The sequence below is a fragment of the Puntigrus tetrazona genome, chromosome 10 (genome assembly GCF_018831695.1).
Source record: "Puntigrus tetrazona isolate hp1 chromosome 10, ASM1883169v1, whole genome shotgun sequence".
Classification (NCBI taxonomy): domain Eukaryota; kingdom Metazoa; phylum Chordata; class Actinopteri; order Cypriniformes; family Cyprinidae; genus Puntigrus; species Puntigrus tetrazona.
In genome coordinates this window covers 5,396,986-5,413,528 of record NC_056708.1, presented here as the reverse complement: position 1 = coordinate 5,413,528, position 16,543 = coordinate 5,396,986, and the positions used below count along the sequence as shown (strand labels likewise).

General features: G+C 38.5%; 2 protein-coding genes across 6 annotated transcripts in view; one reads left to right on the top strand and one right to left on the bottom strand.

Annotated features, from left to right (window-relative positions):
* Nucleotides 1-1,846, bottom strand: part of kcnn2 (potassium calcium-activated channel subfamily N member 2) — a 34,754-nt gene extending 32,908 nt beyond the window's left edge. For 2 of the 3 annotated variants that reach the window (XM_043250803.1, XM_043250804.1), the window contains exon 1: nt 599-1,845. In XM_043250803.1, coding sequence (XP_043106738.1) covers nt 599-1,393 — 795 coding nt within the window. In that variant the 5' untranslated portion in view covers nt 1,394-1,845. Of the gene's footprint in view, nt 1-598 lie in introns of all 3 variants that reach the window. The other variant, XM_043250805.1, reaches the window with a different exon arrangement.
* Nucleotides 1,160-16,543, top strand: part of smarcad1b (SWI/SNF-related, matrix-associated actin-dependent regulator of chromatin, subfamily a, containing DEAD/H box 1 b) — a 15,848-nt gene continuing 464 nt past the window's right edge. The window contains exons 1-22 of one of the 3 annotated variants that reach the window (XM_043250802.1): nt 1,160-1,277; nt 5,237-5,366; nt 5,892-6,054; nt 6,142-6,190; nt 6,355-6,452; nt 8,315-8,413; nt 8,507-8,585; nt 9,078-9,496; nt 9,590-9,786; nt 9,862-9,952; nt 10,043-10,142; nt 10,443-10,502; nt 11,046-11,121; nt 11,484-11,619; nt 11,830-11,961; nt 12,931-13,026; nt 13,230-13,347; nt 13,433-13,548; nt 14,240-14,428; nt 14,737-14,855; nt 16,241-16,423; nt 16,511-16,543. The exon at nt 16,511-16,543 is cut by the window's right edge and continues 77 nt beyond it. In XM_043250802.1, the coding sequence (XP_043106737.1) occupies nt 5,353-5,366; nt 5,892-6,054; nt 6,142-6,190; nt 6,355-6,452; nt 8,315-8,413; nt 8,507-8,585; nt 9,078-9,496; nt 9,590-9,786; nt 9,862-9,952; nt 10,043-10,142; nt 10,443-10,502; nt 11,046-11,121; nt 11,484-11,619; nt 11,830-11,961; nt 12,931-13,026; nt 13,230-13,347; nt 13,433-13,548; nt 14,240-14,428; nt 14,737-14,855; nt 16,241-16,423; nt 16,511-16,543 (2,567 nt within the window). In that variant the 5' untranslated portion in view covers nt 1,160-1,277; nt 5,237-5,352. Of the gene's footprint in view, nt 1,278-4,364; nt 4,792-5,233; nt 5,367-5,891; nt 6,055-6,141; nt 6,191-6,354; nt 6,453-8,314; nt 8,414-8,506; nt 8,586-9,077; nt 9,497-9,589; nt 9,787-9,861; nt 9,953-10,042; nt 10,143-10,442; nt 10,503-11,045; nt 11,122-11,483; nt 11,620-11,829; nt 11,962-12,930; nt 13,027-13,229; nt 13,348-13,432; nt 13,549-14,239; nt 14,429-14,736; nt 14,856-16,240; nt 16,424-16,510 lie in introns of those variants that run through there. The other 2 variants (XM_043250801.1, XM_043250800.1) reach the window with 2 other exon arrangements.

Below are 16,543 nucleotides of genomic sequence, written 5' to 3'. Positions count from 1 at the left end.
TAGTAATAATTAACAACTCAATTTGAGTTTCAATTTGAATAAATCTATAAAAGTTAATTCTGGTAATTTGACCGGTCGAGCTTTCCAATAGTGCTGCCAACATTAGGAAGTTTCGCCGTTTGCCTCATTCCAGTGTTTTCTTTCACGAAGCTGTTTTTTTTTTTTTTTTTTTTTTTGCATGCATTAATATTAATTATGTTTATTGAGCAGTTTGAATGCTGCCAAATCACAGCGCAAGTGACAGCATTCCTGTTTGAGGGATACTGCTTGAATATGTCGTTCACAAAAGCACACGAATTGTAAAGTTCTAAAAGATTTTTTTTTTTTTGTTATACTGAAACATTTTTTGGAACGATTCCACGGGGGAAACCGATGAAGCGAAGCGTCTTCCAGTAAACGTGACCTTGCCACAGCTCTTCATTCATCCATCCATCCGCACCGCGCACTTTCCAAACTTGTAGTTTTTCCCCCCGTCTCTCTCTCTCTCTCTCTCTCTCTCTCTCTCTCCTCTCTCGCTCGCCAGCAGGCGGACCGGACTTAATGAATTCTGACCTAGATGGGGGGACCTGCAGGATTTGGGGACTATTAAGTTACGCACCTTTCCGTAGGCTCCCCACGAGAGTTCAGTTTCAATGACCATCACCACGATGCCAAACATCCCAAAGATGAGCGCGTAGTCGCTCAGACGCTTTCTTTTCTCAAACAGGGCCCTCCTGTGCCCGAGCTTTTGTCCGATGTTCTGGTTCTTCTTTTTGCCCGATTTGCCTCCGCTGTGGCTACATCCACCCCCTCCGCCGCCGCCGCCGCCGCCGCCTCCCCCGTCGCCCGCCGAGTAAGGCATGAGGGTCGTGGAGTTGTTCTCCGGCTTGGAGGCGAGCGCGTCGGACGCGTCCGCCGCAGAGACTGGCTGCAGCGGCTGAGACTCTGAATCAAACTCGTGCAGGTTTCTGCGGGACGAGCTCAAGTTGCTGAGCGGCCGCATCACGCCGCCGTTGTATCTGCAGCTGCTCATGGCTATTTGGGTGTAAGAGTTACTCTCTCTGTGGCTGCTGGCCGGACTGCCCCGAATTTGCTGCCGGTTGTGATCGCGATGAGGATGATGATGGTGGTGATGATGGTGTCTGGATGAACTACCATGACTAGAGGGTGTGAACTCGCTGTACTGAGCGCCTTGCCTGGTTGAAGATGAGACGGACGGTGTCCTTAAAGTTCCCAGCGGCGTCCCGTGCAAAGGCTGGCTTTTTCTGGCATCCTCGCAGGTGGAGGAGTTGTTGCAGGTGCAGTGCCTAATGGAGCGCTCTTCCTCCCGTCCGCAGTAGTGCTGCTGGTGCTGCTTGTAGTGCTGCTGCTGCTCTGGATAGAAATCGTTCTGCAACTGCAATGGGGTTTCCATCTCAGAGCTGCCGTTTAAAGCAGAGCCCCGTGCATGCACCCTACCGAGGGGGCGTTGTGATGAGTAACGGAGGATAAAAGCTGGCGCGAGGTTGGACCCACCTCGGCTTCTGTAGAAGTGCGAGCGAGCTTCCGATTGGCCGAGCGACCCAAAACAACTGGGCTGACGTCACGCGGGGAAGGTGGCAACATGCGGTTCAAATGTGCAGGCATTCACAACTCAGTGCTCTTGACTGTTTACTCTCAGTCTTATAGGTCTTTTGACTCGTAAGGTGTAATCATTTTGAATGCGTGTTTCATAACGAATACGATCTGATTTTATTTAAAATGTAAATTTAATGTATACAGAAATTGTAAAGCGTTTTAAAGGGTTTTGTTAAAAAATAAACGTGATCAAAATGTAAACACTCGAGCTATAATTTTTATTTTAAATAATATAAACATTTGACATATGCATAACCTAAATCATGTTCTTTACTATTCTTTCTATTACGTTACTTGATTCTTTTTTTTTTTACTTATATTGAAGTTATATAGTCAAATTGGTGCATAATTAGCTTAATTAATTAAATATTATAAACTTCATTTTAAATATCTGAAACACCAATCAGTTTTGCTCGCAAGAAGAGAATTGGGGAAAAAGAATTAGAAATGTATTAATGTGTTATATGGCCATACAAAATTACATTTGATTAAAATTATGTTATTAAAACTCATTTTGGATACGTTTTTGGTTTCTCCTGATGAAATTAACAAACTGGAGGAATAAACGAAATCTCTCTCTCTCATTATTTAGAAAATTGCACTCTTTCTGTACGCATGCCAATGTTTTTAAATAAAGTATGAAATAAAAAAGTGAATAATTCAATAGCTTTAATAGCGTTAACGTAACCATTCATTTTATAAAACCGCAGAAATGACCGAACGCATTTGAACAGATTGTTTTAGTGAACCGATTCAAAAGTTTCGATTCAGTGGGATGAATCAATATCGCCACTAATCACAGTACACGTGCGCCTGACTACGTCCTTAAAGCCAGGTTTACTCGCGAGACGAACTGGCGGGCTTTGAACAACGGCACAGCATAAAATTAGGGAAAACAAACGAGTTAATTTCTCCGCTTTCCCGAGACAAACTGGTAATTCTCCTTTATTAAACGCCACGTTCCTGTTCAGCGAATAGCGTGCTATTTGCATAGCCGTATGTATATGCAACGTTGTATACTATTCGACTGCCTGTGCATTTAGAATCAGTCCGTTTCAAGCCTTATCCTTATGTAAAGACATAATATGAAGGCCAGCACGTGTGAAACAGTCGCTGCAGTATTACTGCAGTCGCAGCACGTCACCTCGCAGCGTCAGCAGCATCTGAAAACCCTTTGTTATTGTTGTCTCGCCTCTTGCCAGCTCGCATCCTTATGAAGCAAGATCAAGCGCTCCGGTGCACAGGAATGCTGTCAATCAAATAACCAAGCGCTCGCAGTCGGGCATCTCATTACATCACGGAGCCAGAGTTTGAATGAAAGGGAAACGACTGGATTTATGTGGTGCGATTCGGAAACTAGACAGATTCACTTGAAAACGGGGCAGGTTGCGTTCAAAGACGTGATGGTTTTATACTGCTGCATTTTTTAGTGGCAAAGTTTCTTACGTTTATTGTTCAGTTTGATTCAGTCTTCACTTGAGCCGTATGTTTTCATGTAAAATGTAAAAAAATAAATAAATAAATTAAAGTTAACTATAACTATGTTACTGTATATACACATGTAGGCTACACTGCATATATATATATATATATATATATATATATATATATATATATATATATATATATATATATATATATATATATATATATATAATATGGGCAAGATTACAGAATTGGTATACTAAAAACAAAATAAAACAACTAAAATACAATGTATAACTACTAACATTTGTTTAGCGGAACCCCCAAATACAGTTTTAAACAGCGGAACACATAAAAACGAAATGTTATGCATTAAATCCCCCTCAGAATAATAGGGCTTATATCTACTGTAGCTATAGAGAGAAAGTGACAGATATATATGACACACCAGCCAACTACCCAATAAATAACGATTTTTTATATAATCTTACTGATATTTATAATATTATTGTGGGTTTCAACGCACATGTTAGTAAACATATAATATTTTAATACTTAAATGCTTTTTTAAATGTGTTCTTTGCTTGTGGGACAGCAGTTTGGACCAATTCTGCAGAATGGCTCATATAGTGAAATGCTAAATTGTTTTATTGTTACAATGTATATTATGAAATATTATTAGATTAACATGTTATTAATATTATTAACATAACCATTCTTCATTATTGTTTAAATAATTATTCATTTAATGGCAAAGCTGAATTTACAGCATCATTACTCCAGTCTTTGGTGTTACATAATCCTTCTAAAATCATTCTAATAAATTATAATAAATCTTTCCATTGCTATTATCGGTGCTCAAGGTATTAATAGCCTAATGTTTTTTATTTTTCAATATTTAAAAAAAGGTTTTTTTCTGCTTAATATTTTGTTCAAACTTTTTAAGGATTCTATGATGTATGCAATATTCAGAATAACAGCTTTTATTTAAAATGGAATATTTCGTGCATTTTTATACCATTTTTTAAACCGATTTATTGCATGTTTGGTGAATAAAAGCGTTAATTTCTAATTTAAAGGAACGTATAGGCTATAAACATCTGAATGGAAGAATATCGTGTTTATTGAGCAGCGAATTATATTAGAATGGTTTCAAATGGTTTCTAGCACCGTGTAACACTGAAAACTAATGTAATGAAGCTGAAAATTCAGTTTTGCATAAGTGGAATAAATTACATAATAATTATTAAAACAATACAATAATGTACAGTACTGTAGCCGTATTAAAGTTCATGCTCTATCTCGGTCCCCTGTGACTACACGTACGTACCTTCACGGCCACCGTAGTTACAGATGTTACAACCGCCTAGCGTGATTACATTCATTCATTAAATACATTAGGTACAATACAACCGGCCAAATATCCCAAAGACTCTTAACATGCAGAGAAATGGTCCGCGTTAAACAGGGTTTTCTGGTATTTGCCGATGGCCGAAGCCGATTCGAAGCTGTTATCGACAAAGCAATAATTTATTAGCTCGACGGCGAGCGAATTCTTTGTTAGAGAGAAATGCTGTTCTTGTCCAAAAACCAGCTCATTACAAGCGATAGATAGTACATTCGGGAAAGCGCGAGTAAGATGTCGACGACTGCATCGATTGAAATGCATGACATGGCGCGTGAAGTTGGATCGAGCTGCTGATAACGCGTAGGACTGAACAATGAGGAGAAAGAAAGGAGCAGCATCCTCTAATCATGTGGATCCCTCGGGTAGGCTGCGACGAGTGTGAACTTCAGACGAGACCCTGTTCTCGAAATTGATTTAATGTTGCTTTATTTAATGTTTCGAGTGGCCGTCTCGCAATGGTTAATTACTAAAATAGAATTTATTAGTGTTAGCAATTAACTAGCCACGCAAATATTATAAAAACGTCATTGCTGCCGACTATGTATTGATTTGTATTTATACTCTATTAATGTCATAACGTACACTATTTATGTGTGTGTGTGAGTGTGTGTATGCACGCTTGTCCCTTGTGTCATTATTTACAATAAAATGAAATTTGACATCTAAAATATCCGACAGTCACCTGCTAGAATATCTGAGGAATACCTAGAGGGTGTTGCCAATGCAAGCAGAGTAATAAGGCTCTCAAGGGCATGCGTTGTGTTTTTGTCTAAGGGCCTCCTGTGCTTTATTGCTTTATTCCAGCAGAGTCAGACACTATCATTCCAGAGACTCCTGAAACCCAACGTCCATCAGGATCATCTCTCTCCACTGCCCTTTCTGACTCTGACTCTGACTCTGATATTGAGATATTAGGCAGTTCCATGATGCCAGTCAGGTCAGTAATCAACTGAAGTATTTGTGGTTCAGACAGAGGCACTGTGTGAATATAAAGTGCTCCCACAATGTAAAAAAATGTTTGTGATCTTCAAAGTAAATGCTACAGTACAGTAAAACCAATGAATTGGTTAATTGTAAGTTTATGGTTTGCATTAAATGCAATTTTACTGTAAAACTATGCGTTTTAAAAGGAAAACTGTGAGCTGCCATAGAATTTATAGTGAAAGAAAGAAAAATCCCACATTACCAGAAATCCCTGTGTTGTTATCATCATTGTATATCATTGTATATTTACAGAAATACAGTGCATGCTTTGAACAATTTGCACTTTAGTTTTTTAGTGCTGTAAGCTGACACTCTAGCTGATGAATCAATAATGTTGTTGACTCTTTTCATTATCAGTTATTATTTTTACTGCTACTGATAATGAAAAGGGTATTTATTTTATCAAATAGTTCCAACCCTAACCTACATACCAATGAGCAAAGTTGCACAGTGGTATGTTTTATACTTTGATATCAAGGCAAGAAGAGTCTGAGAAAATAGTGCTGTCATCTGATGATGAGATGTCACTGTCTGATGAAGAGGAAGTAACTGTGGTGAAGATTGAGAGGAGGCCGAAGCACAGCAGGACAACAAGATCTACCTCAAAAGCTCTAAAAACACAACAGAAAGGATCACGTATGGTAAAAACAAGCACAGTCCTACAATTTTGGGTGCGTTCCAGCCATCGTCGAGGCTGTATGTCAATAATCATCTCGTTGACGATTTAGGTGACCAACAGCACGCTTCCCTCGCCCCTGAAGACGTCTGGGATGGCAGGTAAAGATAGTCACTCCATCAATCCGAACAGCTCCAATGATAAAAGCTCATTGATTGCTCGAATGGTCTCAGTATTGCTGAATCCAGCTGAGTTTGAGGTGAAGATGCATTCGCTGCATTGATTCGCGTGTTGCTGAGCCTTGTTGACGTGCTCTCCTTTTCAGCGGCTGATTCGGTCCACGAGAGGAGACAGCAGCAGATGTGTGGCGCTTCCCAGGAGAGCGACAGCTCCCATCGCAGGGGCAAGAGGCGGGCTTCTGCGGTGAGCTCAGGCCCAGTCATTGGATTAACATGGGACGCTCCGTCTCTGATCCTCTCAATACTGACAGCGAGGCATTTTACGCCGCTGCAAATCCACCGAGGCTAAATTGAAAAGAGTGTCCCGATCAAGGACACTAACAGTATGTCTTTCTACCTGGGATATCAAGTGCCAGGTTACGGTTAATCCCTTTTTCGAGATGATTTATTGGGCTATTCGTCATTTGTCATTGGAGAGAGTGTGCGCGCGTGCACACTTCACTGCTGCAGTGGTGACGTGTTTTTGTAGGCCAACCCATAAGTTACTATTACTTTGGTTACCTTCACAAAAAGCTTTTTAATTATTGTAGACAATGAGCTTTTATGATTCTTGCACATTTAATACATAATCATAATAATCTTCACAAATGAACGCAATCGACCTTTTGCAGCATGCCACTTTCATGAAACGCAGCTTGTTCTCACACAGTTAAAAATACATCACAGAGCAAAATGGAAACTAAAAAGCAAGCTAACAGAGAAGACAGAGCAGTTTACGTTTGGTATGAAACAAAAAAAAAGGCTCAGCTTTCAAATTTTGTCATTTTTTGAGCAATTAAAAAAAATCTCAATCTTGTGTTAAACACAGACCTTAACTTAAAATGTCCTTATAGTTTACTCACCCCTATGTCGTCCAAGGTGTTCGCGTCTTTCTTTCTTCAGTTAAAAAGAAAATAGGATTTTTCTTTATATAATGGACTTCAATGTTAGCCAACGAGTTGAAGGCCCAAACTGCAGTTTCCCTACATAATGCTAGCCGAGGAATAAGGGTCTAATCTAATTTAATCATTTTCTACACATTTTAATCACAAATGCAAGTTTTGCACTAGCTCTACGATGCGCGTTCCATGTGTCATGTTTAGTAACTATTTCGTGTGAAATTTTTCACAGTATTCACTCATCATGACAGTAATCTATTGCAGTACTTATATAGACCAATGATCACCTTATATCACACAGACGTCACACTGCTTCAACTGCTCATGTCGGTTTCAAAAGACAATCGGGGTAATTTTGTGTTGTGCGGTGGGATGCCAGAATAATAAATCTGTAAACAGTCTGCAATAAACAGTAACAATATGTATTATAGGCCTATTTATATACATTTGAAAACATTTAGACTTATGTTTTGGTTTTTAAGAACTGACGCAGCAACTTTTCATGCAGATATGAATTCATCAACAGCGTCATGATCAGCATCTAAAGACCGAATTATTTCAACACGCCGATTATCTAGACAGACTGTTGAGTAACAAAACAAATATGCTGTTCTGGAAGTTTTGGTGATGCCACGAAATTATCCACACAGAAATCCGGCTTAAGTCGCAATTTTCTTGCCTTGACACCAAATGGAATTGCAGTATATGATAGTATATATATATCCCAGCACTGACATGATTTTTTCCTTCATGAATTTATATTAACATATGTTTGTAGTTTTAATAATAGACAAGAATTGTCATTTAAAAAGTATATAATTGTTTAGCTTTTATTCTAAAATGATCAAATCACTAGATAAGTCCCTTGGTGTTGAGCCTTTTGAAGCTGCACTGAAACTGCAATCTGGGCCTTCAGACTGTTGGCCACCACTGAAGTCCACTATATGGAGAAAAATCTTAGAAATGTTTTACTCGAAAATCTTAATTTAAAGACATGAACATCTTAGATGACATGGGGGTGAGTAATTTACCAGGAAATGTAAATCCGGGAGTGGTCTAAAATAAATTACAGGACCAGAATGCTAAAACCCCAGGTTTTGAACTTCAACAATATGTCATCCCTGAAACACTGGGACATGGGTCACAACGGTGTTTTGTGTCTCATTAGGTGGATGATTTAGAGGAGAAGGGGCTTGAGCCGATATCTAAAGATCAAGAGCGTATGCTGAGAAAACTTCAGAGAAAGTTTCCCCATCTAAACAAGAATGTGAGTCATCACTGACTGACGTTGGCTATTAATGGGAATAAAATATTTATTTTGAGTATAAGGGATAATGTTGAAGTGTGTGACATCCTGCAGGAACTCAGGGATGTGCTTCAGGAACATAGCTGGCTAATTGACGATGCCTTGGAAACACTACGAATGTTCTCTGACCTTGGTGAGATTTATTGTCTACAGATTTAAAGCACATTAGACTTATGAATATGTGTCATCCTATACCATCACTCTAATCTGACAAAAAGCAATATTTCAAGTACAGTAATAAAATGTGGTTTTATGCAATAGCAAATGGACACTTTATTAGTTCAAGAGGCCACAATACTCTTTATAGTTATAAATGCCAGGAAACGGTGATAATATATATATATATATATATATATATATATATATATATATATATATATATATATATATATATATATATATATATGTATTTATTTTTTATTGTTAATATTTGTATTATTTATTGTTTAATCATTGTGTATTTACCTGTTTTTAGCTGACTATTGACTATTGGTGTGGAGTTAACTTAGATTAAATTGATTTAAATGAACTAAAGATGGCAACTTTTCTCCCCCATACAAAAAACAATATTACATAAGCATGTGATAATTGTCCTAATGCTTACACTCTTTTTTTGTACATTTAGAAGTTGAGTCTGAGGATGACTCCTCTCAAATTTCCACTGCTGCCAAACGCACCAGACGGGGCGCAAGTACTTGTCAACAAGCTCAGGTTGTCCAACTTCCCAGCCCACCCCAACCAAAACCACACAGACCTCTTGACAGGACCAAAACATCTCAGAGGAGTGAAAAGCAGTCGATAGTGTCCAAAACCATATATGTGAGCTCAGAGGAGGAGTGCAGTGACTCTGAGGCCTCTCTGGTGAATGTATTACTGGACTCTGACTCTGACCAGTCAGAGGAAACCCTATCCAAACTCAAATCTGAGATCCTCAGCTTTTTTCAGTCCGCTTCGGTGGATGAGCTCACACTCATTGCAGGATGCTCTTTGAAGAAGGCTCAGAAAATCACTGAGCTGAGACCCTTTAAAAAATGGAAAAACCTGGTGAGAAAGCTGCGTGTTTTGCTTTCTGCTGATAACTGCCAGAACATTTAGGTCATGATCAAAGAGCAACGCTTTTTCTCATTTCTTTCTCAGGATGATGTCATGCACAGAGGAAACGGTCTGTCCACTGAGCTGCTGGCAGGATGTCGGGAGGTTCTGAAGGAAAGGGAAGTTGTTAAAGGTCTCATGAGCAAGTGTGAGGACATATCGGTAAAACTGATCCAAGATGTGACCCAAGTGATGAACAAGGGCCCGGGTTCTATGAGCCAACCTCAGATCCTCACCAGCACGTAAGATTTAACATTGTAAAAATTAATTTTCATTTCAGTGATCGTTTATTTTCATATTTCTTTGGGGTTTTCTAGATTCCAGCTGAAACCATACCAACTGATTGGGCTGAACTGGCTGGCTTTACTACATCAGAACACACTCAGTGGAATCCTGGCAGATGAGATGGTCTGTTTTTTATGATGGTTGCGTCTGAATTGATCGTTAACATTGTGATGATCCCATATTTAATTGCTAGGATGTGTTTCCTTCTTTTAGGGCTTAGGGAAGACCATTCAGACCATCTCGTTTCTGGCCTACCTTTATCAGGAAGGCAACCATGGGCCTCATCTCATCACCGTTCCTGCTTCTACACTTGGTAAACAGAGCAGTTGGCATTGGCCTACAATTAGTAGGGCTGTAATTAATCTCAAATAATAACTTCCAAAAACATAAATATATATATATATATATATATATATATATATATATATATATATATATATATACACACACAGTTTTATTTAAAATTTCTTTATTAGATTTTTTTGCATGGAATAATAACTCAACAAATTATAATATTCTGTATACATATATACATACAGTTTTAACAGCCCTATAAATAACCCTCACCATACAACACCGAAACAGTCCAAATAACCTTTTGTTGTTTTTACAGATAATTGGGTTCGGGAACTGAAACTGTGGTGCCCCAGTCTCAAAGTGCTGGTATATTATGGTAAACCAAGCTTTTTTAAACTATTAACTATTTTCATTTTGAAATTGCCTATTATAAAATTAGTTTTTATGTATGTATTCATTTTTAGAATTCCATAAATATTAGTGCTGTATATTTGTGTATATTTATTATAAATACAAACACATGCATGTACATATTTAAAAAAAAATGTGTTGTGTTTATATATAAAACCTTTACATATATATATAATTATATATATACAAATGTTATTATTACACATAAATATGTTATTTATTTTATTGTATTTTATATGTTTTTTATTTATTCTTCCAAACACTTCCTCCATCTGGTTAAACTAATTAATATTTCCACCTCAAACTCACATTTTAGTTTCACACACAGTGCTACTGTGTCTGTTAGAATGCAGAAAATAAAAGAATGGTTTTGTTCCGCTCCATGTTTTGCGATGAAACCAGCCTACAAAAGATTTAGTTTAACCTAGAAAAGGAAATGTTTTAGCATGAAAAAAATTCATATATAAAAGAAAATGTTCATGTCATTCTAACTGAGTTATTTCGGTAGGGTCTGCTGAGGATCGCAAGTATATGCGCTATGAGATTTTGAATAAAATAGTGGATTACAACATCATCGTCTCCACGTGAGTATCGAAGTTCAAGCTCTCAAATACACTCATGCTCCTTGCCCTGAACCCTCAAAGTAAGATTCGAGGTGTCATATCCTTCATAGACCACCTGCATGCAAATCTGAGAAGGCGCCTTGGGAAATATGTATCTTTTGAACTATGTCACATACGGAGCCACAAGCCGTGAAGTTAGCATAGAAAAAAAGCACCCCTGTTAAAGACATAATAATGATGAAATACTCAGCGTTTGAGTGAACGTGAAAAGGTCCAAGTAAAATGACCCTGTCCCATTCATTATTTATGGTAATGAAACATGGCTGAGCCTCATGTCCTGCCCCTTAATACCTCAGCTCATTAAGATGGTCTCTTGTGCACAGTTACAACCTGGCTATTGGAAATAGCAGTGACCGCAGTCTGTTCTGCAAGCTCAAGTTGGAGTATGCTGTGTTCGACGAAGGCCACTTGCTGAAGAACATGAACTCACTGCGCTACCGACACCTCATGGCCATCAACGTAAGCTCACCATAAGCTGCATGTATAGCTGTCATCCATGGCAACGCGTCAGCGGTCATTAAGAATAAATGTCTTGAGCTCTATTACAGCCACATGGTCTGTTTGTGTGAAAGCAGGAGTGTGTGCTGCCTTGATAGGGTTAACCACTGGGGTTTAACTACCTTTGCCCCCTCAGGCACTCAGGTTTCCCCTCCATTTGTGTCCCCACAGGCTAAATATCGTCTGCTTCTCACTGGAACCCCCCTGCAAAATAACCTCCTGGAGCTCATGTCCCTGCTCAACTTCATCATGCCCAATATGTTCTCCAGCAGCACTTCACAGATCTCCAAGATGTTCTCAATGGTAGAAACTTCACTTCATGCTTAAAATGTCCATTTCTAATAGGGTTGACATTATTAACAATGGTTAAGGTGGTCATCACACAAATGATAATTATTTTAACAGAAAAAAATATGAAAACTAAAATTAGTCATTTGAAATGCTGTATGTGTTTTTGTTTTATTTTGTTTTTTGTTTTTAAGTTTTCATCCACCTTGTAACCCAGAACAAAGACTTTTTAGCAACACCCTAGCAACCACCTAGTCATGTTTTAAAAAGTACCTTAGCAACACCCTAGCAACCATCTGGCTGTGAAACTTGTGTTGCCTTTCCCTGTGTTCTGCTTCCCATGTGTATGCCTAGATTTGGTTTTCCCCCATTTCTGTTCTCGTTTTGTCATTAGTGTTTCATTGAGTTCCAGGTGTGTGTCCGTTAATTATTGCCCTATTTGAACCCTGTGTTTCTAGTGTCCTGTTTCAACTGTCATATGTCTACTATGCACCTGTGTTCACGTGATTGTACTATTAAAGATGAGTTCATTCAGTGTTTTCTCGTTCCTTGTTCTAAGGAGAGTAATAACAGTGCTGACATTGGCCAGCCTGATACAATAGAAAGCACTCAGAATACTTAGCAACACCCTAGCAACCATCTGGCCAGCCCGATACCCTAGAAAGCACTTCAGAACGCCTTAGCAACACCCTAGTAACCACTTGGCCGGCCTGATGCCAATAGGAAACATCCAGGCTACCTTAGCAACAGTCTTACCAACCTAATACCTACATTCCAGCCTAATGCTATCTGAAAGCAGTCAGAACACCTTAACAACAGCCAAGCAATCACATTCCCATGCCTGTAGAAAGTTTTCAGCATACCAACACTATAGCAACCGCCCAGAAGACCCTAACATCAGGGCAAGCAGCACTCTTATTTTCTTCAATAAATGAAAAATCTAGTTCAGATATTTCTAATATTTCTTTGGTCTGTTTCCACCAGAAATCTTCAGAGGAGCAGAGCAGCTTTGAGAGGGACAGGATCACCCATGCCAAGCTCATCATGAAACCCTTCATCCTCAGACGTGTGAAGAGCGAGGTGCATCTGCATGCCGAGTCCATAAGCATTCTGCATAATGCATGTAGTCTCAGAATGCATGCCAATGTGAAAATCTGTTGGACAACATCTCAAATGTATTATTCAGTCTCACGAGCAGATGAGGCACTTTGCTTGTCGTGTTGACCCTCTGTGGCTCTAGGGCTCTCCAGCGATTCACTGACAGATGATGATGTGCCCGGCAGGTCCTGAAGCAGCTGCCTGCCAAAGAGGAGCAGGTTGAATTTTGTGCCATGTCCGAGAAGCAGCAGGAACTGTACAACAATCTTTTCCACAAACTGAAGCATTCCAGTAATGGGGAAAGTACGTATTTGAAGGAGGTGTTGTTCTAAATGATACTGACATTAGTATATGTGAATCATAGTCTATTAACCATGTCTTTCTGCAGAACGCGAGCTGACCAATGTGATGATGCAGCTGAGGAAGATGTCCAACCATCCTCTTCTTCACCGCCATTATTATACCACAGAAAAACTCAAAGTTATGAGCAGACTCATGCTCAAGGTCTGAGATGTTTTTATAAGAAGTTGTACATTTTGATTAACGCCGCAGGAAGTTTAGATCTTAGGAGGCCCTGGTGGAATCAGTGGGTTTCTTACATTTTCTGCACTCGTTTTAAATAGGTCAGCAGAGCTCATGTAGCCAGACTTTTGACTATCAGCATTAAGTCGGATGTTGCTTTTGGCTTATTTTGTCACCATCCATCTGATCATTGTAAAAATGTTACTTTTAATAGTTTTTTTAGGGAAAATATATCTAAAATAGATTATAACAAAAATAGGGTGCTAAAAAAGTATTAATTTAACAGATTTTAGAACACTGTTGGCCTGAAATTAACAGCTGTACAGAAAATTCATACTGCTAATAATAATGAGTTCATTTTACTTATGAATCTTTAATAATATTATACTACAATAAAACAGCCACTGAACGACATTATTATTATTATTGCTTTCATCAATGCTTTGATACAAGCTCTATATAAGCAAAAATGATTGATTGATTGATTGATTGATTATTAATCTATATACATGTATAATATAATAATAATTAACATTATTATTGTTATTATAATAATAATGATTATTATTATTAGGCCAGGGTGGCAAATAAACACATAATCAATTTTTACTTATGTTATACGTTATATGTGTATCTTATCTGTGGAATGTGTGCGTGTTACCATTCATTCCAGGAGCCTAGTCACCGTGACGCAGATCCCGCTCTCATCAAAGAGGACATGGAGGTGCTCTCAGACTTCGAGTTGCACCGCCTCTGTCAGCAGTATTCTGCACTGCAGGAATACCAACTCGACACAGACATACTTCTGGACTCTGGGAAGCTCGGCCTCCTCGCACAGCTGCTGAACTCCCTGAAGGAGAAGGTTGGAGAAAACAGATTCCTGTAATGTTCGGTAGACCAAATTACATTTTCAACAACCCCTGAGAGTATAATGAAAGTTATTTAACTGTGCAGAGAAACGCACTGTGTCCCAAATTACACCATAATGCATATTGTCACCTATAGACATAGTATGTGCTTGGTTACAGCACACAGTAGATGACAGTCATTCCAAACCCCGTATGATTTACTTTCTTCTGTAGAACACAAAAGCAGACGTCTAGCAGAATGTTCATGCTGTTCTTTAACATACAATGAAGTTAATGATGTTGTCCTCTTGTTTCCTCTCAGGGTGATCGAGTGGTGCTGTTTAGCCAGTTCACAATGATGCTGGACATTCTGGAGGTCTTCCTGAGACATCATAAGCACAGATACAACCGACTGGATGGTTCAACCCCCATGAGTGACAGGTAAACACACTTAGATGTCAAATGTTGCCGAATAAAGGAATTCAGGACCGTCTCAGATCATGATCCGTGTCCTTCTATCGCTGGCTCAAGTCCAGACTCATGACAGGAGCGAGAGAGAGAGAGAGGTAATGCTGGCAGCTCGTGTTGAGGCGGACATAATGCTTATTGTGTTTCGTCACAGCTGTCGTAAATCGCCTCCTTCAATAACACAGTGTTCTCGATCCGTGTCCTTGAAGACTTTGTCTATCTTAGTTTCATTAAAACAGTGTATTGGCTTCATGTTCTGGCCAAGAACCACCATTTAAGACAGGAAGAGACCAACTGTTTTGCCCTGTGAAAATGATTGGTCTTGTTTTGTGTTCTGTGCTGTCATTGTTTGGTAGGTGTGGATGACTTTTTGTTTTGTGTTTTGTTCACTAGGAGCTGTTTTGTTTAATAATTTAACCTTTCGGCAGTTTAATGTAGTTTACTTCTTTGTTAAATATTTTAAGGATACATTTATTTATTTATTGCAAGAAAAAAGTAGTTGTTTTTCTGCATCAGATTATTAGCAAATTAAAAGTAAATTAAAATGTTAATTATAAATTATAAATAATAAATATATTGGCCTTCAGCCACTCAGCTTTTTAAGATATCGGCAATAGCAAAAAACAAAAAAACCCATCATCAGTCGACCTCTTACAAAATATATATTTTGCTTACTGTTTTATTGCTACAATTAAAAAAAAGTTAATATTTTTAATAATTTGTTAATATATTTAAAAATGTAGCTGAATTTTAGCATCGTTAATCTTCAGTGTCACATGATCTTTCAGAAATCAATCTAAAACTGCTCAGATTTTATTACTCGTTTATAATTATTATCGGTGTTATGCTGCTTCATAGGTTTGTGGAAACCCTAATATATATATATCAAGATTCTTTGACAAATCGAAAGTTCAGCATTTATATTTCAGAACAGAAATCTTCTGTAAGATTTATACATTTTCACTCTCAATGACAGCAAACATATCAACAGTAGTGTGCATGTGTTCTTCAAGAGATCAATATCCAATTGAATCAAATTTATAAGAAGTACTGATATCAGCCGATAATTCATATATGGCATTGATATATTGTGTGTGGTGCATCTCCGCCTCCACCATGTACTTATTGTTGTAATTGACATTATTGCCAAAATACACTTCATTCTACACTTCACTCATCTTCAACATCCTATTCTCTCGCTGTTTTCTTGGCCGAATCACTTAACCCTATGATCCACAGGGACTTTTGCTTCCGTTGGCTTACTGTAAATCACTTAAGTTACTATAGAAAAAAAAGTGACTTCTTAATGCCAATTAAGCAAATGGACGGTGATTGTAAATCTCACTGGGCTTTTACAGAATTGGGCTGATTGACGAGTTCAACACAGACCAGGATATATTTGTGTTCCTGCTGTCCACCAGAGCCGGAGGACTAGGCATTAACCTGACTTCAGCCAATGTGGTCATCCTTCACGATATCGACTGCAACCCTTACAATGACAAACAGGCCGAGGGACGCTGCCACCGGGTGGGACAAACCAGGTTAGAGAAAACTGGACATGTTTGTCCCACGCTAAGGCTTTCTTTTCCTAACGCTTTTATATCTGAATGCATTTTTCCTATTTTAAGGACGGTGAAGGTGATCAAGTTGATAAGTAAGGA